Genomic DNA, 27219 nt, shown 5'->3' on the forward strand with positions numbered 1-27219 from the left:
GACTGGACAGCTTCCCGGCCTTTTACGGCTTCAACATCAACCCGCCGAAGCACCCCTCCACTCTCTTTCAAGAGGCCCCATATCAATTGACACCGTCTCTGCCACCTGAACTGACAGGGAATCTTTGAGCCTCGTGATTTTTCCCCGTACACTCGCACGCCAGTGTATCTTCGATCGGTCCAAACCCTCTTTCACCCCCGTCTTCAAGATGACTCCCCGGTCATTGTCGCACATCCTCCGGGCACGCTGCCTGCTTCGCGCACCCCAGAACAAGCAGGCCTTCTCCACCGGATCTCGCCTCCGTGCCGCGGACCACGGTGATCACTACGATCCTCCTACCGGCTGGCTGTTCGGTGTCAAGCCCGGTCAGAAGTACCAAAAGGAAGGCTGGGAGAACATCTGGTACTACGGATTCATTGGAAGCTTGTTGGTTGCTGGAGTCGCATATGTTTTCAAGCCTGATACTTCGTATGTACTACCCATGGCCCCTGGCCCTTGACCCCTTATCTAGGGGGCTCGGCTCGTCGCACACTAGATTACTGACAATTGCGATAGGATACAAACATGGGCTCTTGAAGAGGCTCGCAGGAGACTGGAGGCCGAGGGCATCCTCGAGGACCCCGATAAGGTCAAGAAATAAACGCCAAATTTGTACGCTGTACATAGAGATCGGAGAGATACTATTTCGATCCATGCCTGTACCACCTGCGACGGCAGACTTGATGTTCCGGTCTTTTCCTTAGGTCTTTTTCTTAGACAGGTTTTCCATTTTTCGCATGCTTATCTATTTCGTTTGTTACTTGTTGTATCACTTTATTCTCTCAAAGCTGCTTTCTTTCATGCTGGTCATAGGTGCTGCTGCAAACTTTTGCTTACAATTCGCACTGAGCACATCATGAGAAGATCCAAACGCCATAAAAGTTGATACTCAATAGACCATTTGAGATGTGTATTAGGGCAGGGAAAGCATGTACACGCATCGGCCTTTCTGCTGCTCGCATGCAGTTTTCAAAACTCAGAATAGATCACTCCTCCGAAAAGCAAGGCCATGCGCCGCCGAATCAATGCATGAAGGTCGAGATCACTGTCTTCGGTTGCAATTTGGCCGTTGGGTTCTTCCCTGCCGGCTTTGCTATCGTAACCCCGTGGGCCGATGATCATGGAATGGCCATGGCTGCGCCTCTTCTCATTATGATAGCCTACCTACCTGCGCAGCTCCAATCACGCATAACTGCGTCTCAATAGTTCTTGCTCGCAGTGTAATAGCTTCAATTTGTCTTGCCCGTTGGAGGAGTGAATGACGAGGGATTTCGATGATCCAGACTCATATCTGGAAAAATGCGAATGTATTATCGAGTATCAGTAACATCCATTTTAAACCAGACGGTGACCAAGGTACTCCGCACCTTAATACTCATATCGAAACATATACTAAGACCAACAACACCCGATATTGCATCAGCTCCGAATGTTTAGTGTTCTGTGCGGTCTTTAAGGTACCGAGGTTGTTAATTGTTTCCCCCTCGTCCTCTTAGCCCCCCTTAGACCTCCCTTCCCAAACCTAGGTTATCATGAGGTGGAGAAGGCCTTGGAGCGCTCGGTCCGACTGAGGCAGAAGGAGAATGATGACCTTAGGTTCTCATTTACTGCGACAAACCCCTCTGTCACTGCGCAGACGACCTCACCAAGTTGAGGCCTATGCGCGTCGGATTACAACCTTTACCCTCGCGGGCAAAACAACTAGTACGCTCACTACCTGTCAGGATATCATAGCCAGTACCTAGTTCCAGATTTTTGGACCTTTGGTGCGACGGATCCCGATAGGTGTCGAACATGAATGTAGCCTCACTTATGTAGGATTAGTGAGCGAGCGGCGAGCCCTTACATACCAGTTACCACGCACCCATGGACGGCCTACATTGTACAATGCGTACAGTACATGGTTGGCCAAGGAATTCCGCCCGGTGATGAGCAAATATACGTGACACGTCAACAACAATATGTGATCCCATGAGAGGAAACAACCATCCAAGGTTTGTTGTAAGTAGCATCCGAATAGCATCGAGCGTATCCATCTAGATATGCACGTGACGAGATGACTTGGTTATCGCGATAAGGGCCAGCGATAACCTTCCAAAGGCCAAGGTTCTTTCTGCCAAGACTCTCACTCGGATCTTTTACAAGACACACAGGTTTCAACGGTCCAGCAACTGCTAGACGACAGAGTCTTATCCTCACAATGAAGAGTTTAAGGAGAGATTTGTCGGCCAACCCGCAAGCCGCAAATGTCACTAGCAAGGTCTACGTGAGGTCCTTGAAAAATGGAAAGGTGCAAAAGATTGTCCGCGAGCTCTATCTGAGAGAAGATATTCCTTGCTCTTCCAAGCTCTGCGGACAATGTCCGACCATCGCGCCGGCTGACGCCAATGGAAACAGTAAGGATACATCTATGAGAGATTCATCAAGCCGGTTCGGTCACTAATGTAAGACAGTTGCGCCGTTCGTCCTATCCGATCGCCCCGCAGGTACGACGGCGTTCCCGCGAGGCCACTACCTTGTCCCCGATACAAATGCGCTACTCAATGGAATGGATCTTTTCGAGCATACTGGTGCTTTCTACGATGTGATTGTTCTTCAAACTGTTCTCGAGGAACTGAAAAACCGATCGCTGCCACTGTACAATCGACTACTGGCGCTAGTCAAGTCCGACGAAAAGCGCTTTTACCTTTTCTTCAACGAGTTTCGCCGAGAGACTCATGTTCGGAGAGGACCGGACGAATCGATCAACGACCGAAATGATCGCGCGGTGCGCCTGGTAGCCAGCTGGTACAGCTCCCACCTGCAACAGTCAATAAGGAAGGGAAAGAAGGAGAAGGCGATTCCAGCGATCGTGGTTATCACTGACGACAAAGAGAACCTTCGAAAATGCAAGGAAGAAAATGTGACAGCTTTGTCGCTATCTGACTACGTCTCTGGCTTGGAGGGGTCGGACATGTTGCTGGATATGATCAGTGAGTCGAAGGATGCACGAGACTCCAAGGAAACAAACCGTGGGGAACTGTTCTATCCCGAATACTATTCCATGTCAAAACTCAAGACTGGCCTAGGAGCAGGGACACTGCACCAAGGAGTCTTCAATGTCTCTCCCTACAACTACTTGGAAGCCTCCGTCAAAACCGCGTCTTTCGATAAGCCGCTGCTCATCCTGGGCCGTGACAACAGCAACCGCGCAATCGCGGGTGATTCTGTTGTGGTCGAAGTACTGCCGCAAGACCAGTGGAAGAGCCCTTCGACTAAGATCATGGACGAGGAGGCAGTGACCCGCAATGACAACCCTGAAACCGAGGAGACCGAAGCTGTGGTGTCAGAAAGAGAACGCAAAGCTCTCCAAGAAGAAGTCAAAAAGGCCCATGGCAAGACCTCGGAAGGAAAGCCACAACCTACCGCCAAGGTTGTAGGTGTGATCAAGCGTGGCTGGCGCCAATACGTTGGCCACGTTGACTCGAACTCCACTGGCGCACAGTCTTCTGGTAGACGGCAACAAAATGTCTTCTTACTGCCCATGGACAAGCGTATTCCTAAGATTCGAGTACGCACGAGACAGGCTGCCAACATCGTTGGTCAGCGCATTCTCGTCACCATCGATGCTTGGGACCGAGATTCTCGATACCCCACCGGTCACTTCATTCGGTCTTTGGGAGAGCTTGAAACCAAGGGAGCTGAAACGGAAGCTCTGCTTCTTGAATATGACGTGCAGTATAAGCCATTCCCCAAGTCAGTCCTGGATTGCCTCCCATCTGAAGGACATGATTGGAAGGTCCCTGTCTCGAAGGAAGACAAGGGTTGGAACGGCCGGAAAGATCTTCGAGACTTGCTTATTTGCAGTATTGATCCCCCCGGCTGTCAGGATATTGACGACGCACTCCATGCTCGTGTCCTACCTAATGGCAACTTTGAGGTCGGTGTTCACATTGCAGACGTGTCGCATTTCGTCAAACCCAACAACCCCATGGATCTCGAGGCCAGTATTCGTGGAACCACTGTTTACTTAGTCGACAAGCGTATCGACATGCTTCCGCATCTTCTTGGTACCGACCTGTGCTCTCTTAAGCCCTACGTTGAACGATATGCCTTCTCCGTTTTGTGGGAGATGACCCCAGATGCTGAGATTGTGTCCTCGAATTTCACCAAATCAGTCATTCGCTCTCGGGAAGCGTTCAGCTACGAACAGGCTCAGTTGCGCATTGACGACAAATCACAAAACGACGAGCTGACCCAGAGCATGCGCACCCTGTTGAAGTTTTCCAAAATCCTCCGTCAGAAGCGCATGGACGCTGGTGCTTTGAACCTTGCTTCCCCGGAAGTCCGCATTGAGGCCGATAGCGACGAAGTTGGTGATCCATTGACGGATGTTAAGACTAAGGCCATGCTTGACACCAACAGCTTGGTCGAAGAGTTCATGCTTCTTGCCAATATCACCGTCGGAACTAAGGTCTACGAGTCCTTCTCTCAGACAGCGTTGCTACGTCGGCACGCCACGCCCCCGCCTCAGAATTTCGAGGAACTCCAAAACCAACTCTCCAAGAAGCGGAATATGGAGCTTGATGTCTCAAGCTCACGAGCACTGGCTGACTCCTTGGACCGTTGTGTCGATCCTAAGAACCCATTCTTCAACACCCTCGTCCGTATCTTGGCAACCCGTTGCATGACATCTGCAGAATATTTCTGTGCTGGTGCCTTTGCCGAGTCTGAGTTCCGCCATTACGGTCTTGCTTCGCCTATCTATACCCACTTCACTTCACCCATCCGACGATACGCCGATCTCATGGTGCACCGGCAATTGGCTTCTGCCATTGGCTATGAAGGAGAGGATGGACATGCGATTAACGAGGGTGTCGCTACCCGCAACAAGCTGGAAGACATCTGCCGTAACATCAACGTCCGTCACCGCAATGCACAACATGCCGGTCGCGCTAGTATCGAGTACTACGTCGGTCAGGCTCTGAAGGCCCGTGGAGAGAAGATGGCGGCCGATGGCGTTGATGCAGGTATCGAAGAAGAAGGTTACGTCATGCGTGTATTCGAGAATGGAGTCGTCATCTTCGTTCCTCGCTTCGGTATTGAAGGTGTCGTTCGTCTGGAAGACTTTGTCCTGCCCGGCGAGTCTGGAGCTCGCTCTGTCGCCGAGAGACGGGAGCTGGTTCCTCACCGTACCACGGACTTCGATAACGAGGAATACACCCTTCGAGTGTCAGAGAAGGGCCATCCAGAAGCTGAACGCAGTGTCACTGTCGAACTATTCCAGAAAGTTCGTGTCAACATCAGCTCCGTCAAGGAAGAGGGTCGCGGCGCCGGCAAGAGAAGGGTACGGATTTTGGTTACGCAGGCATGAGCCAAACGCTACAACTTTGTAGATTAGAACTAGTGTAAGAACGGCGTTCAAATCAATGGGATTACTGATGACAGTCTATCTTAAATATGTTCATCCAAAATTACTTCTGGCTTTTTGCACTATGTACTGTGATTGATATCACATTCAGACTTTCTTCATAGCCACCATTCTGCGAAGCAAGCTGATCGGAGCCCATAGCTGGGTATCCGTACCAGTGGTCTGCGTGGCAGCAGGAAGAGTCGGAGGGTGACCTTGCTTCTCATTTCCGCCAGTGGCTCCAGCCAACGGGCCAGCCTGCACGACGGGGTCACGACGCGCCTCAGCGCACTCCAATGCGCCGACCCTCCAGCCACGGACAAGCCACAGGCATATCGAAGCAGCCAAATACATAAACCCGGTGAATATCTGAACGTGCAGATATGAAGTTCCGCCACCAGCAACGTGGCTGCGAAGCTCAAGGGCAATGGGCTCGGAGACAGTGCAAGGGATTACAAGGACGAGCCAGGTAATGCTCAGACCAGAAGGAAGGTCCCTGATACCAATAATCTCCGCCAGAACCGGAGAGACCGTAGCCCAGTATGTGCCTGCAACAGTGCCAACCAAAACAGCAAAGAAGCACACGACACCCATACTATCAGCAGAAGTCCAGATGGCTAGACAGAACAAACCACAGAGAAAAGAGAGGAAAGTGGCTATATTAATGCGACCCAGCCGATCACTAAACATGCCAACAAACGGCCGACCAAGACCCTGTCCAAGATTGAGCATCGCCGAGACAATACTTCCCTGATGCGAAGAAAGGCCGACGGAAAGTGCAAAGTTCGCAACACTAAACAGCAGCGCCACGTAGCCAAGCATGCTGAAAACACCCCATGCAAGGAAAAGCAAGAATTCCGGACGACGCAGCAGCGGCAAGTGAAAAGCCGTAAATCTACTGCCAACAGCCTTATTGCGGTCTCGGAGGAGGTTGCAGCAGACCAGATTCACGACGCAGGAGACGATACCCAATATGCGGAAAGCCCAGCCCAACCCGTAGCGCGGGATGATGGCGCCCACAGCAAGAGAGTAGATTAGACCGCCGAGACCTGATCCTGCGGCGTTGATGCCCATTGCTACACTGCGGTGTTTGCTGAACCATTGCGGGGTTATGCCGACGCTGCCTACGAAGAGGAAACCCATGCCCCAGCCGAAGCAGACGCCTTGGCTCAGAAAGATGTGCCATTTTACGGTTGCGAAGGAGGAGCCGATCAAAGAGAGGGTTTCGAAGAATACCCCCAGGTTGAGCACTAAGCGTGTGCCCCATTTGTGGATCATGTGCGTTGCTAAGGGTGCTACTAGCAGGGCACAGGAGATACTCAGTCCGCCGGTGAAGGCGTATGATAGGGCCGAGGTATTCGGGAATACATCGTTCGAGAGGTAGTAGCTCAGGAAGACTCCGTAACTCTGGATATGGGACTGGTTAGTCGAGATTCGAGAACACACAGTGTAACTGGAGGTGTGAGGGTGAGTGACTCACGCTGTTGATACCCCAGGTATGCGCATTGATCCAGAATACACAGGCGACACAGACCCAGCCATATCCACCGTCGGGAGGAACATCGCGGTTGTATTTCTCATCTTCGTCGATTTGGGCTTGTGTTTTTGACTGCGGATGCAGTTTCTGCTCCTGCTTTTCGTTTTCTCGTTCCACGTCGTCCTGGTGCGAACGGATTATATCGATTGGCACATTGTCAGCCATGGTCATTTATGACCACAAGTCTAGCTTGTTGATCCATTTAATGTGCAAGTTTTTCGAGCCCTACGGCATCACGTTGACAGTCTTTACCTAATTAGGATAGCGTCTAACTATTTTGATGAAAGTGCGGAGAACCGGCGCACTCCGTACGTGAGGACTGAGGACCCTCGGTGAGTGGCCACTGAGGGCAAATTGGGTGGAGGTTCGGAGTATTATCCGCTGTAGTCGGAAGCTAAGTGGACGCTCGGAGCCTCGGACTGTCGGACATCTTGCCGGCATAAGAACAGGTCGGATTTGGTATGTTTATCCCCGATATGTGCCTCCATTGTCTACCCCAAACAAGATATCAATCCACACTCCTATTCTCTCTAGCGTGTTATTTTTTATCAGTTAGGCCTTTTTACCCCAGACTTCCATGTGAAGAAATTAGCAACTCGGCCGGTTCGGAGCTTGTAGTCGCTTCCATGTTACAGATCAAATCTGCCCCATCCCAGGCGGGTCTTTCCGTACCAATCAGGTCCAGTTGTTGCGGCAAGCTAACATAGGCAAATGGCTTGTCAGATTGTCAGGTTTGGTGCCTTACCACTTACCAGCTCCTACGCAGTAGTAGCAAAGGTATTGGGACAAGCACTATCTTATTCTCCCCACATCTGCCTCGGAGTTACCCCATAGCCATTTTTTGATTCTTGCCATACTTCTTCGCCGCCATCCATTGCCCGAACCATTGCAAGTGTAATATCACTCATGTTCAACGTTCCTGCTAGGTAATGCAAAGCGGTGTTTCCATCCACATCCTTTGCTCTGACATCGATACCTCCCCAATCTAACAAAACACTGATGGTGGCCTGCTGTGCCTGCTGTTGCGCCACTGTCATGGGAATTGGGTTATTTGAGTGGGCAACCTCCTCTGGGGTAGAGAAGTCCATGTGAAGTGGACTAGGCAGCCTATGAGATGTCCATTTTGAATCCAACGTGCGAGCGCAGTGAATGCTCCTTGCTACATCCGGATTGCGAGTCACAATCTGATGGGCTGTCAAAGGAAGTGTAGCGATATGAAGTAAAGTGTGCCCCAGTGACGTGGTACCTGCAGATCCGTATCCACCAGGAATAAAGGCTGCTAGCCAAGATAGGAGCTCTGGATCGTGATGCGCAGTTGCGAAGTGGAGAGGATGGACTCCAAATATTGGCGTGCGTAAATTCGCATCCAACTGAGGGTGGGACAAAAGATCGACCAGACATTTCCGTACCCCAGAATCATTCAAATCGCATCGAGCAATGGCGTAAGATAGCGGTGGAAGAGCGACGGTCGGTGCAGCATACGGGCGATAATTGGGCGAATAACCACAGGTAGAAAGTAGATGTCGAAGCATGGGTTGCTGACCTGCTGCAATGGCCTCGTGAACAGGCGACGATGTAGACAAATATGATATTGACCAATCCGCATCTACAACTTGAAATTGTTTCTCGTCTAACGAGACTTCCTGCATCCATGCGGAGTCATCGGCACCAGCCGCACGTAGCATATCAAGAATTTCTAAACTGCCAGCCCTGGCTGCGGTTTCTAGCCCTGTCAATGCCCTGTTCATCCTCATTCTCTGACCAGGAACATTCGGTTCCGTCCAGAAACGAGGAAAGCCATGAGCCCGTTCATCAAGTTCCTCTTGGGTCAAGGGACATATTTGGTGACTTATCCCCTTCTGCTTCGCATTTGCTAAGACGAAGGCCCGAGGCTTGCACGTTGCAAAGCTATTTATGTCGTCTTTGAAATGCCGGCCGCGGATATACCGGACTGAATAGTCTCTTATATTGAAGAGGTCTATGCCATTTGGATCTGCTCCTGCGTCTAAGAGAAGACGGACATTGTGCGGCACATGGGCGTTGGTGGCAGATATGATCGGCGACAGATAGGCAGGCACGGGCATGACTCCACTTGGCCCTACGTATTGCAGTCGACGGCGTTCCCGCTCGGTCATATCATTTTCTGCACTTACCGCTGCATGACGGACCAAAAGGGCTTCCAGCAGAGCTGAGTCCTGCTTGGCCGCGGCTCGGATGATAGGGGTCTCTTGATCCGGGGAATCGTCGAGATCATCGGTAAGTTGATACATAAGACGAAGAGTCGAAGAGAGACTTACAAAAGAATAACAGTGCTAGCACGTTTCGACTTTCGACACTCGATTTTTTCACAACTCGATTCAAAGGTCGGAAGTTGGCCGAGAGGAGCTACCCCTTGCTTATCGTTGGGAATGCGGCAGAAAGAAAGTCATCCGTGCGTTGAAGGGCCACCGCTTTGTGGAAACATAAATGGATCCATCCAATTTCCACTTTCTCTTCCTTTTTTTCTTTCTTTGGGGACCTCCGAACTGTACTGAGAGAGCAATCATGCTACGCTCCCTCTCACCACCAAGTACACTTCATCGACGTCGAGCCTCAGCCTCCGTCACCATCGAGCATGCCAATCACACCTCGATGCCTTCCTAGCGTGAGAGACGCACCCCCCGCTCAAATCCCACTATTTTCCATCGACCGCCGTCAACCCAATCCTCAACCTTGACACCAACCTGTTGCCATGACTTGAGGGGATCAGAATCGAAACATTCGAGCCAATCCTTGTGACACTTTACGTTACAGACACTCGCGGCCCCTTTTCAGTAAGGTAGTCAGCAACAAGTAGAAACAAGTCGACACCAAAGGCCCAAACAGTGGGGTCAGTCGCAAACTTTTGGAAGAGTAGACGCCTGAGGAGAGGTACTCTCGTTCCACACGAACATAGACCGACAGTCGGTCACGAAACACGCGGTTCCCTTGATACAGGCGCAATCAGCAGCAGACGCAAGTCGGCTTTCCCCGACGGGATCGTCGCAACGAATCGGGACATCAGGGCCTCCTTGCCGGGGGAGGTGGATTTGTCCCACCGGGACTCCGGTTCCTTGACAGCAGGTCACAGTGACCAGCGGGAAAATGCACTACGCCATTTTCCGAGACATTTGCCGGCATCTTGATGATGTCGGTTTTGGGATAGGACCAATGCGACGGGTCTCTTCCTCACGATTCATGCATCCGGTCTGGGAGCTCTGGGTTGAGTGGTTGGTGCGATGACAGTTGGTGGAAATGGTTTGGTCTGAGCAGGATTTAAATACCATTAGCTAGACAGCTCCAGATCTCTTTGGGTCTGCACGTCAATTGAGTTGTTTCGCTAAATCTCTGATCGTTCCTAGGGACTACAGTAGTAGCACGCTTGTCCGTGTAGTACTGGATTTTGGGATGTTTAGTTGTGATACTAGCACATGCCTTCATATTGTTTACTTCGCGAGCACTCAGGCAATGGAGTGACTGGACTATCCAAACATCCACCTCTGCTCCCATTATTAGCCTGGCTGCAGGCGTTCACTTGTGGGTCTCGGCGAGAAGCCGCTGCGGAGAGTCGTTGGAGTTGGATGCGTGGATACTTGAGGAGTTGAGGTTTGGAGACTTATTATGCATAGGGCTGCCGGCTGACTCCTGAAACTTGATTCTGTACTAGTACTGCGTACGCTTCATCGGCAAGATATGCCCAAGGATATTTTGTAACTCTACATCACGCGTCGTAGGTTGTCTGATTTGGGATTGTAGGGTTCAATAGAGTGGACCCTTATCTACCCTGGTCCCTGATAAGAGGATGAGTCATCCGTTGCCTCGCGACGGGGTTTGTTTGGAGGGGAACAACTCAATGACGCTAGCCAGCTCAGACCGTCACGTAGATCGTCACTAGCCTCTTCTCATCTTAGTTCTTCTTAGCCCTTCTTAGTCCTTCTTTGGGCTCCTGCGTCATTCAGCCTGTACCTATTTCAATTCCGTCTTTTCATATCCTTACTATTTTCAATCATGCATAAGTATTCAAGCCAAAGGAAGGTCTCTCCTCCGGGACCGTCCTTCATGTCCAATGATCAAGTCGGTGAGTGGTAATCACTTGGTCGACTCCTCGAATGCTCGAGGGGCCGGAGCTGATACGCATCGACAGCAACATACTTGAAGGACCTACGCGCAAACCGTCCTGCCCGTCCGACAGGATCCCGCCCTTATCCAGGTAGATCAGCCGTATCAACAACCAATCTGCCCGACAACCTTCCTCCAAGGGCATCCTCCGCATTTTCCATGCACGGACCAGTTGAAGATGAAATCGACGATCATCCACGGTCAGGCAGCGCCATGTCCCATCGACGGACGAATTCCTATGCGCCCGGCGGAGGTGGAGTAGGCCGTCCTTTAGCCCAGGAACCACGCACGCACTCAATCCGAAAGAACACATACCCGACACAAATCCACTCGCGCGTAATACCAATCCCAGCATCTCCGGTCCCGTCATATCGGGAGGGCGGTCAACGACGACAAGAAAAGGAAGAGGCACGGGCACTACGGGAGGCATTGCAGAGAATGGATGTACAAGACGACGTCGACCTTCATCGGGCAGCCCAAGATGAGGCAACAGAGCTTGTTTGGATGCACCAAAACCCTGGGAAACAGTTCAAGAATCCTTATGCCCCATACTACAATCCTGACGCCAACGCGGCCAGTCAAAACCGTGTCGGCAAAGGATCTGGCTCACTAACTAATAAATCGGATAAGTCGCCAGGCTCGAGTATCTCCTCCGATGGTAATTCCAGCCCCGAGTCATTGCGAAAGCGATCATCTCTGGCTGGATCTACAAAGAAGAACCTCAAAGTCAATTTCAAGCTACCTGACGAAGAGCCCGAGCGCCCTGCTGGTCCCAGGACGCGCACCGTCAGTGACGATTCCTCCAAAGGGATTTTCAGAAACCCCAACGACAAGATCTATGAAGAAACAACCGATGTCCAGAAGCAACACGATGAAAAGCCTGCTTTTTCCAAGTCTGACCCGTCAGCCTTGAAAAACAAGCCGCGTAACGCTTTGGGGCGCGTTCCTAGGCCGCTGCCTTGGTTGCAGAATAGAGCTCAAAGTACCCCTATCACAGACAAGATATCGCGATTTGAGACCCAGAACGACCCACCCACTCAGCCACGCAATGCCGGCTCTACACGACATGAAAGCGCGACTCCCCCTCCCTCTCAGTCACACAATGCTGGCTATACTCGAAACGAGGGTGCATCTCCCACTCCCCCGCCATCCGAGCAGAAGGACGAAGCCTTCCCTCCCAATGAGGCAAGAGAGAGACGGGGTGACGATATCCGTGCAGCTACCAGTAAAAGACGATCAGACCGCAGTGAAAAACTTCCAATGCCTTCAGCTGTCAGTGATCGAGCCGGACGCCCAATTGTGAGCTTCGACAAAACATGGAAACCAAGTGATCAACCCAAGCCTGAACGTCCAAGCCTACCTGTCATTGAAGTGGCAGCACCGACCATCGAAGTCTCAGCCCCGTCAATTGAAGTCTCCGAGGCTGCTCCCATCCCCGTGATCAATGTCCCAGATATCAAAGTGCCAACTATTTCCGAGATCGAGACAGCTTCCAAGCAGACCAACCAATCAGTGCCCCAGCCAACAAGAAGCAGCCCAACCAAGCAGAACTTCCCGAAACCGCAAGGATCCGAATCGCAGAACCGTTGGCACACTCCCTACACACGATCTGGTGTCCCGACTGCAAGTTGTGAACTATGCTCGCTTCCAATCTCCGGGAAAATTGTCACAGCTGGCGGATGCCGATTCCACCCGGAGTGTTTCACCTGTTTCCACTGCCACACAGCTCTCGAATGTGTGGCTTTCTACCAGGAGCCGGAGTCCAGCAGAAATGAGAGACTGGCAACGGAAGTCGATGACCACGATGCCCGGGTACCACGGTTTTACTGCCACCTGGACTTCCATGAGATGTTTAGCCCCCGCTGCAAGAGTTGCAAGACCCCCATTGAAGGAGAAGTGGTGGTTGCATGTGGTGCCGAATGGCATGTCGGCCACTTCTTCTGCGCAGAATGCGGTGATGTATGTATCGACTTCCCTTCTGAACACCTCTGCTGCTAGACAACTGACATACATCTCTTACCCAGCCTTTCGATTCCCAAACTCCATTTGTTGAGAAAGATGGCTTCGCCTGGTGTTTGCACTGCCATTCGCGCCGCACGGCACCACGCTGCCTAGGCTGCAAACAGCATATCTTGGATGATGTTGTCACCACTGCAATTGGCGGCCAGTGGCACGAGCGTTGCTTCAACTGCCACGAGTGCGGCGAGGGGTTCGGTCCCGAGGGCCGCTTCTTCGTTCGTGAAGGTGAGCCAAAGCGGACAGCTAAAGGTCGCATCATTGGCGGTCCTGTCCAATTGGCCATTTGTGAGAGATGTGAAGGTATCCGTCTGAAGGCGCCTGGGATGTGCTAGATTTCTGCATCGTCTTGGCCCGGAGACTACGATTCACCATGTTCTGACGAGATTACTGCTTTATGATAGATTCACGCATGTCGGTGTTTCATTCTTGCATTACATTTATCGGCGTGTGTTCTGCCCATTTTCAAGCTACATTTCGGGAGTTCGTTCGATTTATGTTGGATTTATCTGTTAGCAAGCGAATTGATTTTGGAGTATCGATATTGGCAATGCATTCTATTAAACGAAACGCCTCAAAAACACATATCGTAGGAATATACCCAATCCAGCTTATCCCATTCAAACAGGCCATTCCGGATCAGCCTTCCTCCTAAAAACAGCCACATACTTATTCCCCTTATTCCTCGTAACCTTCTTCGACTCCTCCGTCTCGTACTTCATAACCCTCACACAAGGATCCGCATCAACCTCCTCCTCCGAAACCCTCTCAAACAAATCCTTACTACTACCCGGCGGCGTGGAACCATCTTCCAGCTCCCCATGCAAGAAATGTCTCAGAACCCAATGATGATACTCCTCGACATCGGTGATGGTGTATAGCAGACCGCCAGGCCGCAGGACGTACGCGTACTCGCTGTTGAGTGTCTCGGAGACGATGCGGGCTTTGTGCTTGCGGGCTTTAAAGTGCGGGTCCGGGAAGCAGATGAAGATCTTGGAGAGTTGGTGGTGGGCGAAGAAATTGGGGAGGAATTTCATCGTGTTGCTGCGGATTGCGGTTATGTTCTCGAAGTTGCCCGGGAAGATCTTGTCGGTGCCGATTTCGTCGTCGTTGGTTGGGCTGGATGGGTCTGTTGATTGTACAGGGGTGGCGATGGGCTCGGTTGAGTCTGTAGGGGTGTTGGTGGATTTGCTTTTTAGGCGTTGTTGTTGGTTGCGCAGGGCGTGGATGCGTGAGCTTAGGTATTCTAGGACTGAGATGCGGATTTCCATGCCTGGTTTTTGGTTGTTAGTGGTTTTGGTTCTTGTAAGGAATTGCAACATGTAGAATTGCACTTGGGATAGCAGGTAGCAGGGCATGGTACTTACCAACCATCAAGGTATCTGGTAGCAACGGTGCCAAACCAACCATCAATCCACCGAAACCACATCCGATATCCACAACCTCGACCTCTTTGGTTAACTTGCGGCCGCCGCTGAGGTTCTTCTTGGATTCATCTGGATCCACGAATGCAGGGAAGTGAGATGACCAGTCCATGTGCGCTGGGCTAATGGGACTAATCGTACTTTGTTAGCTATTTGGTTCATGACGGAGAAACCCCTAGGCATTGTCGCAAGCTGTGACTAATTCATGAGGAAGTAGTAGAAGCGACATACTAGTTCAGCTTGTGATCGGAAAAGGGATTCGCATGCGCGCGCTGACGGAAGAATTTCTTCTGCGGCATCTTAATGACGGAGCCTTCGGGTGCTTCCTGCTGCGCTTGGACATTGCGACGGTATTCCTCGCGCTTGATCCGCTTTGCGGGCGGATTATCGACCTTATCGACCATTGTTGACAGGCCGGGTGTATTGGGTGGAAGTCGAAGTTGTCGAAGTTCAAAATTCAGAAAATCCATTATCCTCCCCGCCGATTGGCCCCACTTTTACTCCAACTCCGACCTTCCGTGACAGTGTCTATCTCAACAACATAAGTGTGCTGCCCGTTTCTACTGCCTAAGCTCTATCTATCCTCCTATAGATCAGATTGACAGATCTCAAGCTCAACATGACAACAACCCCCCCTTCCCCTTCCCCCCAACCTACAACTTCCCCCCATTCTTCACCCCGCAACCAAACACAACAACCCGGCGCGCCCAGCTCGAGAAATGGTCATCCTTAATCCAATCCTGGTGTCGACACCACCGCCAATACCGTCTTTCCCTAATCGAAGCAGTCGAATCACCACTCTTTCACAACACAGCTCTGCGCAAGCGTCTTGACCTGCGCGAAGCCCGCGCCGTCATCGATTGGATGACCAAGAGCGAGGAAGAAGGCGGTGGTGAGCGGCGGGCGGAGTGGATTTCCGACTCTGCAGGCGGTTCATCTCTAGGATTAGGTAGTGCTGGGCCGAAGACTGTTGCGTGGATTTGGTGGAGGAGGCCGGAGGAGTGGGCGGATGTTGTGGCTGAGTGGGTTGAAGGGACTGGGCAGCGCGGGTCTGTTTTAACTGTTTATGAGCTTATTCATGGAGATGCGGCGATGTCGCAGGGTGAGTTCTTTCTTTCTCTCTGGGGATGGTATTTAGGGCTTGTGCTGATTTGGGTGCTACAGAGTTCCATGGCTTGGATACTGATGTTATGCTGCGCTCGCTGAATGTCTTGGTTAAGAGAGGCAAGGCTCAGATCTTTGGTGCTGAGGGCGAGGAAGGTGTTAAGTTCTTTTGAAGGATTTATGAGATGAGATGCTGGGATCTCTCTATGAGATTGAAATCGTGGCTATTCGTGACAAAAACAAAGCGCTTCACAGGTGCAGGTCAAAAGATGAGCCAAACAATGTCGCCGGTACTCCCAATCTATACAGAATCCATATTGCTGGGCTCAAAGCCCTGAATGGATGAGGAGACTTGATACCATTGTCAACCTACTCGTTATTATTCCCAATCATATCCTCGGTCAACTCGTACTTGTTGGCGGAACGTGTCTCCTGCGACATGGCCATGTCAAGAAGCCAATCAACATGAACAATCCGGGGAGTCTTCTTGATATCGAGCGCCAACTGACGGAATCGAGGCCAAATCCGGCTGTGCTTGACTCCGGCGCTGCTGAGAAGAAATAGCTCCTTTCGAGCAGGATTCTCGTCTTCGACCTCGCTTTCTTCCTCGTCACTTTCCTCGCGTCGAGAATGGTTGGCGATGGTCAGACGGCCACGGAACGGCATGCACTCTCCTCCGTTTGTCTCAACGATGGACTTGAATGCATCAAACCCACCGCGGATATCCTCGACGCAGTAGATGCGATAGCCACGCAACATCTGGTTCTTGTTCTTCTTCGCATTCGCTGTAACACAAGACAAATCGAAGTTGTACTTCTTCTCGGCCTCTTTGTCCTTCAGAGGGAAATCGGCGGGATCTAGCAGTTCCCCCTTCTCTAAACAGCTAGTAATAAAATCTGTGCTCACGATGACTGGCGCATATGCAAGTGCGTTGACGAATTTCGTAGTACGTATCATAGATGGCGCAGCTAGGTGAGTGCATCGCCGGGCGTCTTGGACCACCATGATACCGAGGTCTCGAAGGCCTCTCTGTGAAAAGGTCAGTGTCGAACCTCATACTTGCTTAACTTAGAACGAACCTTGTCTGCATCTTCTTTCTTCTCATTGCCTTTACCAACCCACCTCTGATACCCAGTAATCAGTAGATGCATGGCAATTGGCGGACGAGACTTCTTCTGTCGCTTTGTTTCCGCTGCCTGTTCAACGTCACTCTCCACTTCGGCCTCGACTGAGAGACGCTTCTTATTCTCCTTCTTATTCTCCTGCACTCGATCCTCATCTGACTTGCGTCTACCGCCGTAGATAACACCACCCACACGCTTCCTTTCCTTTTCATACAACGCAAGGTCAGGTGCATATTCATGAAGTCGGGCGGTTGCTGCTTCCTTTGACTTGCGACTACTGGTCGATGACGGAGTCTCGTTCTCCTTGCCCTCGGACATGACACAAGCTCGTGCCGGAGTCTGAACAGGCCGACGCTTCCCATTGGCTTGTGGCGTACCGTGAGCGGCGTCTGAGACGTCTTCGTCGATCTTCCGTTTCTTCTCGGCGGGCGGCTGCGCAGAAGCCGTGTTCGTGTTCTGCGGCTTGCTCTGCATTGCGCGCGGGGGGCTTGGAGCTGCAGTCCCTGTAGATGGGAAAAAGACTTGTTCCAAAACGGCGCGGTCTAGTGGGGTCTGGCCTGCGACTTCGCCAAGGTTTGTTCGCAGAGGGAAATGACTGTATCGTGGATTGGAAGCTGGCTGCAGCTTCCATTTCGCATAACCGTCCTCCAGCCACAGGTGGTTGACGACTTCTAGACCCCATTCCTTGGCGGCACTGCATTTTTCGCTTGTCCCATGAGCCGTAATTAAATGGGTGTTTTCTTGCTTCAAGGTTTTGGTGCATTCTGCACCCGACGCTGCGATCAAGTTCTCCAAGTAGATTCGAGCCTCGCCAACATAGTTCGACAAACTGATTTTGAACCCTTCAAAGCCGGGAATAGGGGTGCGAGAAACCGGGTAGTGCAGTAGTCGTCTGAGGGGCGAGGTGTATGTGTTGAAGGTCATAAGACGGTAGAGCCATGCGAGATTTCCAACGTCTATGTTCAGTCGTGAGGCCGTACGATATGCAAAGCCTTCCCGATAACGGCAGATCAACATGTCTGCATCGTCGACATTTGCTGTCATTTTGGCCCCGCCTTGTGCAAGAACAGCCTGAATAGATTCCTGCAGATGCGGGCCAATCTCAAGATCCGGAGATAGCATGATAGTCTTGCCCTCGAAGATGCTGCGATGGCCTGATACATGCGCCGGACTGGATGGCGGAGGGAGCCTAGAAGGATCCGTTGTCGACGCGCCGACCAAATCTTTATTCTCATGCCATTGGATTGGTGTATCAGGACCGACACGCAATATCTCCGGGTCTGGAAGTGTGTATGGACGTTCGTCGATTCTTCGACCAAGTTTAAGACAGTCGTCAAACCTATGCTCGGTCAGCGCATGCCTCTTGATACTTGTGCCGTTCAAACTCACCAGTGCGGTAGTACAATCTTCACATTTAATCGCTTCGCCTTGACGATGCGCGCCTTATCGGAATCGGCCGTGAGATCAACCAGGTGAGTGACCATTTGAGAAACTCTTGGAGCATACAATCCACCCTTCGCAACCACACCACCTATGATGGCATCCTTGTCTCCCTCGGGAATATCACCACATGTAACCACGACATCATTCATGAACAAACGCGGGTCAGGACTGTATTGGCGAGGATTTGCCAGTTTTCTCTTGCTCAATGAGATATTCACCCATTGTGGCTTGACCACGGGAATCAGCGCATCGGAAGCGGTGTCGTAGGCTTCGAAGTCAATCGTCGTCGAGATTAGATGGCTGAATTTGGCCACATCGGGGACTTCAGCACCGGGTTGAACGATGGACGGCTCGCCGCCATTTTGCTCGAGGGTTGTTGCAAGCTAGGCGGGAATTCTATGTCAGTCCTAGGCCAGGCTGCACTAGTGGGCGGGCAAATACATACCTGCTCTGCGTAATCTGATAGGAGATCTTTGGAGCATACTATGCAGATGGAACACTGCTCGAAGAGTTTTGACTCTCCGTTCTCGCTTGCCATGGCCGAAAGATAAGGGTAGAGTATGCGATGCGACCCTGGGTTGGTGAGTGGAAATCTTCGATGTCGCAATCCGCGAGAGGACGCGCTCACGCGTGTCAGGAACGCCGAATCACGTGAACTTCGGCGCGCGGGGACTCGTAGAGTGGAAAAAGATTCAGCACATAAAAGGAGTGCAGTCGAGTATTTCGCATAAATCGTCATTGAAATTCTGAAATGCTAATTTACTCCTCCTGTCCACTGTATGCCGTGGTAACAGCCAACAGCCTACAGGAATAGTCGTCATGGAGATCTCTCCTGTACACACTCGACCTTTCCTAGAGATATGGTCAGACTACATTTATGAGTCGTTTTGACGTGCTAGATACCGATTTTCGCAGATACCACAAGATGAATAGGTACTTATGCTGCGGTATGTATGCATCAACCACTACTTATATACAAATGAATATGTAAACCGGGGAATATCGCCAAGGGTCAGACAGCCACCAAGCTAGATGCAGAAAGGAGAAAAAGGATCAAGCCGCCATCGTCAAAACATAAGAAGTGATACTATCCATACGCTCAGTCGTCAACTTCAAGCTAACAGTCAGCAGCTCACGAGCAATACGCGGCTCCTTCTCCTGCATCACTTTCCACTGTTCCCCAGTCAGACACCAGGCCACGCAATCGCGTTCAGCCTTGACCGTCGCCGTGCGGCGCGTGTCACTGAAGAAAGGTAGCTCGCCACACGGTCGACCAGCGACAATGAGCTCGAAATAGCGGCCCTGTGGGAGGTCATAACCCGCACGCAGCATGCCGGACTCGAGGAGATAGAAGGCGCGCGGGGCGTCACCTTCGTGGTACAGGACTGTACCGGCTGGGTAGTATTCGCGGCAGAAGTAGGGACAGGCGGGGAACCAGAAGTCTTCGTTTTGGGTTGAGAGACCTTGGAACGTTTGGAGTAGAAGAGGGAGGGGTTGGCGCATGGCGGACCAGGCGGGAGTGGCCATCATCGTTGTTTCGTGCGCTTGAATGGTTGAGGTTGCTACTCGCTGTAGGTGTTGACGGCGTGGTGAACTCACGATGCTGTCGGCTAGGGGAGAGGATTGAGGTCCTGAGGGCACGGGGAGGGGGAGAGGAGTGGGCGATTGAAGAGGCGGGGAGTTGGCGGTCGGGTCGATGGGTGTAGAAAGTGCTTCCTGACGGCTGTAGAAGACTTTCAGGTAGTCGTTCTCGCAGAACTCGAGAGCTGAGTTGAGGTCTTCGAATATGGGGACGGCAGACTCTGACTCGAAAAGGCCGACATTGTGTAGAGATTTGCCCACATCACCTTCGATATTCAACCCGGAAATGACTATCTGTACGTTACGTTTCTGTAGAACGCGGTTGATTCGGGTGAAGGCTTCTGCGGCCGAGAAGTCGAGTCCATAGACCCGAGAGAAGTCGAGAATGAGGAATCGAATGGGACGTTGGTCGAAAGCCTCCTCCTCGATCAGGCCGCGCATGGTATTTTCGACATTGACGATAGTGCCGAAGAAAAGATATCCAGCAAGCTTCATTATCTTGGTCTGTTGCCCGGCCTCGCGCAAAAATTGCTGCTGGATAGGAGGGCGTCTAACTGTCGATCCGGCGACTTCACCCGAGTATGTTGCTCGAATAGCGGATTTGCGAGACGTCTGAACGACGAAATTCACGCAGGCCAGAATGATACCAACGAAGATTCCGACCACGAAATCCCAAGCGCCCATGGTAACGACAATAATCACGACGGTTAGATATTCAAGCCGAGTAAGTTTTCCCCAAGTGTCCGCCAAGGCCTCCTGCAGAAGCTCAATGCCCAACAAAAAGATCAAGGCACCAACGACCATAATGGGGATGTAGCCGATTATAACGGGGCCGATCACCATGATTCCTGCCGTGGCCGCGGCCAACATCAGACCGGCTAACCGAGAGGATCCACCACTTGCTATGAAGAGCAGACTGTTGGTATAGACAAGGTAGTTCTGAATGCTTCCCGCGAAGCCTGAAAGCGCATTCGTTACACCGTGTGCCACAAGCTCCCTGTCAACGTTCAGGTTGTCCTCGCCGGTGGAAATGCCGAGAGCGGGCACATTGATAGGCACATGGAGCACACCGAAGAAGGTCAGGGCGAACATGGCGGGGATAGTTTCGCTGAACGCAGTCCAGTTGACAGCCGAGAGATCTATCACAAATCAGTAAGGTATTGCACGAGAGTACCAAAACCAAGCAACTCACCGTAAAGGGTGTAGAAATGATACCAAGGGTTGTTAGAAGAAGGGGCGTCAAAGACCCATCCATTGTGGCGCAAAGCATCCATAGGTATCCCAGCGCTTAGAACGACAATGTAGAATACCACAGCAACGGCAATAAAATAGCCGCCGACGAGGAAGTTCGAGCGGACAAATCGTTTAAGGATAAGAAGACCGATTGCCAGGGACAGGGGAACAATCCAAAGGGGGAAAGTGTCCAGGTGGAAGAGTTTCTTAATCGTAGGAATGTTATACTCAAGACTCCCGGGAAGCCGAGCTGATACTTCCATCCCAGTCTGTAGCAGGAAGTAACCGACTCCACCGATGCACCCAATGAGAATATGGCGAGGGAAGAAGCCAATGAGCGAGCCCAGCCCGCAGACACCCATCAAGAAGAACACCAAGCCAGTGAGAATAGAGCTGACGGAGAAGGCCAGAATGGTGGTCGCAATCACGGACTCCGGGTTGTCCTTGCCAATTGAATTCATGATGGTGAAAGCCATTTGATGGAAGAAAGGTACTACTTCGATCATTTCACTTCCTATCCCTCCTTTGAATATCGAGCCACCACACGAGAATACCACCTGGGAAATGATGGTACTGACATAGAACATGGAAATACCATCGGTTCCTAGATGGGCAAACAGAGGTTCTCCCAGAGGGAACAATATCATTCCATAGGATAAGGCGTCAAGGATATTGAGAAGAAGTCCCAGCAGCACAGCAGGAACCAAACTAGCGGGGTATACCACAGCCTCACGCCATATGACTCGTTTGTCCCATGACTTCGGATTCGATAGGGTCCGAGTGTAGTGAGCCACGGATGAGATTCCCTTAGTTATGATGTTTGGAGACCGTGTGACGGCCATCCTCTGACTCTCGGCGTCGCCCGCAGTTCCATAATGTTGCGTCGATTTGGATCGCGCTTTCGATAACAATAAGGTTCTTTCAGTATCTTCCTCCGGTACAATATAATTCGTTGGTGGCGGCGGAAATGGGACTTCTTCACCGGGTTGCTTGACCTGGTCTTCGACCGTACCCGACAATGGGCGGCGAATCATCTCTGTCAGAGCCGAAGAGGCTGAAGGTGAGGCAGCGCCGACAGAGGCATGTTCCGGCTCGAACGATGCCTTCGCAAGGGCAGTTTGCGAGCTCGTAGCCTCATCCCGGGGTTGGCCTGCAGAACTCTGGCTGCCGTTGAATATATCAAGACTGGGAGGTAAGCCGGAACCGTCTCTTAAGAGTGATTTCTTATTTAGCGAAAGGCCGTAAGTAGCGAGTTCCGCGGTCTGGTCACGCAGACCGTCCGAAGCATAATGGGCGGTATCTGAGACAATTTCTGTGGTCAGTAAAAACGGGGCCCTCAACGGTAATCATGCACAGTGACCCACCCATATTGCTATTGAAAGATCGGTGGTAGAACGAGCGATTTGGTGTTCTTGTCGTTGATCCATTGTAACTGGAAGCTTCCGCCCCCATTGGTCCGGGAGAGCTGCCCAAGTTTGCTTGTTCCACGAGCGACTCTGACGGGGCGTTTCCTTGAATGTCGCGGTCAGACATCAGATTGCGTGACAGCGCCGATGCGCGAGAGTCGCGACGCCCACGAGGTTGTAGAACCCCCATGATCTGCCCAATTGCCAGTTCAACCAGTCAGGCCCAGAGCGAGGTAGTGAAGAGATTCGGAAGATAATCGGGGCCACTAGCGCATTGGCTGGCCGTGGGAACAAACAAATGACGCAACCGAGGCGAGCATGGCTTTGCTGGGCAGGGAGTTTTCAGGAATATATAATTTATGTCAAAGAATCAGGAAGATGTTCACAGCAATATCAATTAGCAAAAGATAGAAGAGCATCCCTGGTCGTATCGGAGGATTTGACTAAAGGTAAAAGGTCTCTTATCTCCTCTCAAGGCTAACGGTTGGGCTAAACCACATCCGGACTGATCCAGAGATAAAAAAAGACAGGGGAACGGCAATTGACTGTCTACACCATACTCCGTACTCCGTACACAATGAATATCAACCATCAGCCAATCTGCTGGTCTCTTTGGACTAACTCTAGATTAACTCAATGCTCACAAATCATGTTACCGTTCAAGTTGATGACCGCAAGCTTCCAACTGAGTTCATCGGATACGATGTTGCATGCTGTACGATCGGCATTGGCACTCATGCAGCCCATGCCAAGTCTTAGTATTTTCTTGCATAACGGCGCCATGGCCCATAACCCAATGACATTGAAGGTCGAAATTGCCGATATGTGCCTAAAATCTGTTGAGCTTCAAGCTGCCTACCTCAATTTTTATGTAATTGCTGCTCGCTCCTTACGAAACAATTGACCAGACACTACCTACGGAGGACTCTGTACCTATGTCTACAGCCGATCTATCAAATGGGCCAGTCTAGAACACATAACCGAGGTAACTAGCGGTTGATCAATGAATCAAAAAAAGAGACTCCATGTCACACCATTGCAATGCAGGAAATGGTCATTTCGGCCGTTAGGTCCAGCCACACTAACGCCCGGGGTATCTCAAAAGTATATGGTCCCTCCACAAAAGCCACCGTAGACGTTCAACGCCAGTTCATGTTCCTTGTACTCCTGTAGGATTTGGAAGAGTCAGGTATCCCCGACTCTACTCAAGTCAATTGCTCCAGAAATCCCTGAGCAATAAGCCGCTCCACATCACCCTGCCGAACATACAGTTGACTGTTCTTTGTCAAGTTGATCACACTGAAAGACCCCCCAATTAGCCACTGCCCGGATCCCTCGACGAAATCAGAAAGCACATACCCGTATTCAGTCTGAATTTCCCCAGCATCCTTCAACACCCGCACATCAATAAACAAGTCCTTCGGCGGTTCCAATGTCCCTGTCAGATCAACATCTGTCCATTGTCCCTTGTACGCAGCCAGCATATCTCCATATTGACGGAAGTACTCTTCTTCCTCGGGACTCAGCGAGCTGTGCCCGCTGAACCCAAGAGCCGTATGCTGAGGCGCCCCACTGTCGTCGGACGGCTGCTGCTGCTCCAGGATATCCACGCCGGTCCAGCACAGCTCTTCTAGCTTCTCGGTGCGCACACGATGGTATGCGAGCAGACAGCGCTTGTTCCGGCGCATGCACAGATGGTCGACTAGCAGAGCGCACGCGATAGCTGGGTCGGCCGAGGGGTTGAACCCCCCCTCGAAGGGTTCGAGAAGGCGGGTGACATCGCGGTCGAGATCGCGGACTTCGCGTGTCACCGCGCGCACAATTTCTGTTTGGTAAGGGGGGAGGTGAGCGAGGGATTGGGTGCGTTTGGCGTGTTGGACCTATCGCGGTGGAGGTGTTGGTCAGCTGGACGGGTCTTCGTCTTCATATTTTGGACTGAGAGGGTGGATTGCTCTGTTTGCTATTTCTGGAGGATCAATAGCAGTATAATTGTCTGCTCTCCACGTACCAATTTATTGCCTAGTTCGCCGTACATCGTGGCCACGCGGTCGGGGTCCTGGTGAGGGACGCGACTATGTTCCATCTCGGCGAGTGCCAAGATCGGCTGTTAGTCAGGTGGGTCGGCGCTAACAGTTTGAAGTATGGAGGTGTATGGTGTAGCTTTTTTGAATTATCTTGGATCTTTGGAAAATAAAGGGACAAGTGACTTGAGAACATAGAAATACATTGGATGTTGTGTGTCTTTGAAGTAGCGAGTAGCACGAGAAATAAACTCTGAGAAACATCTTGGGAAGAAAGGGTAGGAACACGAAGGCTTCCACTCTCCACTGCCATCAGTGAGTGCTTCGTAAGATGACACATTCGCAACAGTGGTCCATTCATTGACATTGCTTTTAATACTACATATAAGCCCTCATTTGGTTGTACTGGGCCAGTGAGCCTGTGGAATCGGCTCGTACTCCACTAGGAGCACCTCCAACACATGGCTGCACGTCCTGCGTCAATTGCTTCTCCCGGTTTAGACGGGTAATGTAGTAGGCGCAGTTGATTGTTATGGCCCGGGTGTGTCTCGGGCAAACGGTTCTCGCCTAGCCCCAGTCTGATAGCAAGCGCTTGTAGGATGTCCCCGCCGATACGGAAACACTTCCAGTAGAAGCGAGACTAAGTCAGTCACGAAAGACGGGGAGACTGTCTTCTGGCAGCTATTGATTAAGCCGGGTGACATTCTCATTGATCCCTATGTCATTCTCCTGTAGCATGTGAGTGCAGCCATTAATATACACGTAAGGTAGAGCAAGTACTGATTGAGGCCTAGGTATGAGCAATCATGGACAGAGGCAACGGTTCTCACTCTGATATCCGCTATCTCCCTCGCCTGATCCACTACTCATAGCCTGTGACACCTTCTCCAGTCCGGGCCAAGGGTACCTACACTCCATGGACCGCCCAACCCTCTGGATAAGGCGTCTCCTCTTGTGGCAGCTTGAAGAACCACTTCGACCAGTCGAATGCCTTGTCTAACATCGACTTCGACAGTGAGTGGTCGACAATGTATAACCCCCGCCCCCATTTTGACAAGCAGCGACGGTCTCCTGCCCGATGTCGGATGCGCGGACTGGACTCCGTACCCCAGCTAGAAAGGTCCACGACAAGGATGTTAGGGGACTGGCAGAAGCCATGACACGTTGGAATTACACTGTAGGGGTGTAACGGCCAGGAAGAAATTTAGTACTGTACTGAAGAAGATGATTGAGACAATGGCTGCCCAGGTGGAGAGAAGAAAAGTACCGATGGAGGTGAGACCCCTCACAACTCAAGACACTGGGTTTTGGATCAGTGGAGGAACAATATTTATGTAATGTTCTTGAGAAGAATACGCATCCTTATGCATTGAAGCGTGCTGTTATTGATGCGAGGGATATCTCGTCTGTACATCGTGTAGGTACTGAGAAATGACCTTGTGACTTTTGCAGGTTGTGCCCAGTCGGGCTGCGACTGGTTGCTAGGGCGAAGACCCCAGTGGGGGATTTGTGACCTACATCATCGCTCTCCGAACTTTGACCTTTTCTAGAACCTCTCAAAACCTCTAATTCAAGATCCACGGAGAGTACATTTGTACTTGGGTACGTATGTCCAATTTCATCTTCAATGATGCCACTCGCGACCGATGAGAGCTAATCTGACTCCTTCGAGTAGTTTGTTGACATCCGAGCCCACCCTCCGATAACGCTCCTGACGACGAAAGGAAGCATGAGAACACCCCAGGATACTGAAATATTCTAAATAAACCGAGATACCGGGTCAATTCCCCAGAACCGACCGATCCAACCCCGCCGCAAACCCCGAGAATGCGAGCTTCCAGGTGGATATGGATTGCAGCCACATTCCTCACTTCGACGGTGCACTCGATAGAGACGGTACCCTTCACCCCCGCCGAAGAAGCCACAGCCGACAAACGAGCCTTTGAAATTTTGCAAATCCTCAAGCGAGCAGACAACAACTGCCCAGGCGGCTTCAATCCCTGTCGGGAACTGGGCAACGCCAACGCCTGCTGTAAGGAAGGCACAAAGTGCTCTGTCGATGCAGCCAACAACATCGCCTGCTGCGCGATTGGCGCAAGCTGCACCGGCAGTCTGACCGGCACCAAGACGACCGGCACGGGTACCAGTTTCATGTTCCCCAACACGGCAACTGCGACCGCCACTACCGATGGCGGAGCTGCGTCCATCACGGGATCGACGCTGGACGGTGCTTACCCATTTGTGGTCGTGCCGACGGCTTTTAGGAGCCCGGAGTCTTGTTCGTCCTACTACTCTCTGTGTCAATCTGAGTACCACCAATGCACGGGGGCCCTCTTGGGCCGCTACGGGGTCACGATTGGCGGTCAGGGAGGGGGCAAGACGGTCCAGGCTGTCACCGCTGCGGCGCAGGCAACTTCAATTTGTTCCAGCTTGAGTGCGGAGGCTTGCCATGGTTTATACTTGGGCTATTGCTCTAGTGTTGCGACCCAGACTGCCGATGCGGATGCTGATGGGAATGATGCCTCGCCTGGGCGGATATCGAGTCTACATGACTTGGTTCTCGGGCTGGCAATTGGGGTAGCAGGATTTGTTATATGATTTACGGTTGGGATGTTAGTTATGTTTGGATGAACTTTTTGTATATTCTTATCTTCCCTGTGCATTTTTCTATCATTTTGAGCGGTCAGAGATGCCTTGGGTCTACAGTCTACTATAAATCTCAGCATAGGTTTGACGCTATGTCTACCTAGGAGATTTCCCAATAT

General features: G+C 51.5%; 12 protein-coding genes across 12 annotated transcripts; 5 read left to right on the forward strand and 7 right to left on the reverse strand.

The window, feature by feature from the left end:
* Positions 1-208: 208 nt before the first annotated feature.
* Positions 209-640, forward strand: N7515_003485 (uncharacterized protein; the record flags this gene model as incomplete). The annotated part of the gene is made up of 2 exons (XM_056664229.1): positions 209-468; positions 556-640. 2 exons carry the CDS (start codon positions 209-211, stop codon positions 638-640), a joined length of 345 nt encoding a protein of 114 aa, XP_056523286.1.
* Positions 641-2239: 1599 nt separating this feature from the next.
* On the forward strand, positions 2240-5392 carry N7515_003486 (exosome catalytic subunit DIS3; the record flags this gene model as incomplete). The annotated part of the gene is made up of 2 exons (XM_056664230.1): positions 2240-2435; positions 2493-5392. 2 exons carry the CDS (start codon positions 2240-2242, stop codon positions 5390-5392), a joined length of 3096 nt encoding a protein of 1031 aa, XP_056523287.1.
* A 144-nt stretch (positions 5393-5536) lies between these two features.
* On the reverse strand, positions 5537-7136 carry N7515_003487 (MCT family MFS transporter; the record flags this gene model as incomplete). Its single annotated transcript, XM_056664231.1, has 2 exons — positions 5537-6835; positions 6909-7136. 2 exons carry the CDS (start codon positions 7134-7136, stop codon positions 5537-5539), a joined length of 1527 nt encoding a protein of 508 aa, XP_056523288.1.
* Positions 7137-7762: 626 nt separating this feature from the next.
* N7515_003488 (uncharacterized protein) lies at positions 7763-9235 on the reverse strand (the record flags this gene model as incomplete). Its single annotated transcript, XM_056664232.1, has 1 exon — positions 7763-9235. The coding sequence occupies one exon, from the start codon at positions 9233-9235 to the stop codon at positions 7763-7765; it is 1473 nt and encodes a 490-aa protein (XP_056523289.1).
* Positions 9236-10991: 1756 nt separating this feature from the next.
* N7515_003489 (LIM domain protein) lies at positions 10992-13453 on the forward strand (the record flags this gene model as incomplete). Its single annotated transcript, XM_056664233.1, has 3 exons — positions 10992-11061; positions 11128-13061; positions 13127-13453. 3 exons carry the CDS (start codon positions 10992-10994, stop codon positions 13451-13453), a joined length of 2331 nt encoding a protein of 776 aa, XP_056523290.1.
* Positions 13454-13738: 285 nt separating this feature from the next.
* Positions 13739-14946, reverse strand: trm8 (tRNA (guanine46-N7)-methyltransferase; the record flags this gene model as incomplete). The annotated part of the gene is made up of 3 exons (XM_056664234.1): positions 13739-14391; positions 14486-14673; positions 14774-14946. 3 exons carry the CDS (start codon positions 14944-14946, stop codon positions 13739-13741), a joined length of 1014 nt encoding a protein of 337 aa, XP_056523291.1.
* Positions 14947-15136: 190 nt separating this feature from the next.
* N7515_003491 (ESCRT-II subunit protein VPS25) lies at positions 15137-15819 on the forward strand (the record flags this gene model as incomplete). The annotated part of the gene is made up of 2 exons (XM_056664235.1): positions 15137-15644; positions 15707-15819. Coding segments are annotated over 2 exons (621 nt in total), but the record flags the coding sequence as incomplete, so codon positions are not given.
* A 196-nt stretch (positions 15820-16015) lies between these two features.
* N7515_003492 (uncharacterized protein) lies at positions 16016-18751 on the reverse strand (the record flags this gene model as incomplete). The annotated part of the gene is made up of 4 exons (XM_056664236.1): positions 16016-16675; positions 16726-18109; positions 18160-18596; positions 18659-18751. 4 exons carry the CDS (start codon positions 18749-18751, stop codon positions 16016-16018), a joined length of 2574 nt encoding a protein of 857 aa, XP_056523293.1.
* Positions 18752-19266: 515 nt separating this feature from the next.
* N7515_003493 (sulfate transporter family protein) lies at positions 19267-22623 on the reverse strand (the record flags this gene model as incomplete). Its single annotated transcript, XM_056664237.1, has 3 exons — positions 19267-20933; positions 20987-22327; positions 22392-22623. The coding sequence occupies 3 exons, from the start codon at positions 22621-22623 to the stop codon at positions 19267-19269; spliced, it is 3240 nt and encodes a 1079-aa protein (XP_056523294.1).
* Positions 22624-23638: 1015 nt separating this feature from the next.
* N7515_003494 (DNA replication protein PSF1) lies at positions 23639-24516 on the reverse strand (the record flags this gene model as incomplete). The annotated part of the gene is made up of 2 exons (XM_056664238.1): positions 23639-24313; positions 24442-24516. The coding sequence occupies 2 exons, from the start codon at positions 24514-24516 to the stop codon at positions 23639-23641; spliced, it is 750 nt and encodes a 249-aa protein (XP_056523295.1).
* A 380-nt stretch (positions 24517-24896) lies between these two features.
* Positions 24897-25158, reverse strand: N7515_003495 (uncharacterized protein; the record flags this gene model as incomplete). The annotated part of the gene is given in 2 exon segments (XM_056664239.1): positions 24897-25094; positions 25108-25158. 2 exon segments carry the CDS (start codon positions 25156-25158, stop codon positions 24897-24899), a joined length of 249 nt encoding a protein of 82 aa, XP_056523296.1.
* Positions 25159-26281: 1123 nt separating this feature from the next.
* On the forward strand, positions 26282-27052 carry N7515_003496 (uncharacterized protein; the record flags this gene model as incomplete). The annotated part of the gene is made up of 1 exon (XM_056664240.1): positions 26282-27052. The coding sequence occupies one exon, from the start codon at positions 26282-26284 to the stop codon at positions 27050-27052; it is 771 nt and encodes a 256-aa protein (XP_056523297.1).
* Between the last annotated feature and the right edge of the window lie 167 nt (positions 27053-27219).

Source organism: Penicillium bovifimosum, assembly GCF_028826915.1.
Source record: "Penicillium bovifimosum strain IBT 22155 chromosome Unknown utg000003l_segment0_segment0, whole genome shotgun sequence".
In the NCBI taxonomy this organism is placed as follows: Eukaryota; Fungi; Ascomycota; class Eurotiomycetes; order Eurotiales; family Aspergillaceae; genus Penicillium; species Penicillium bovifimosum.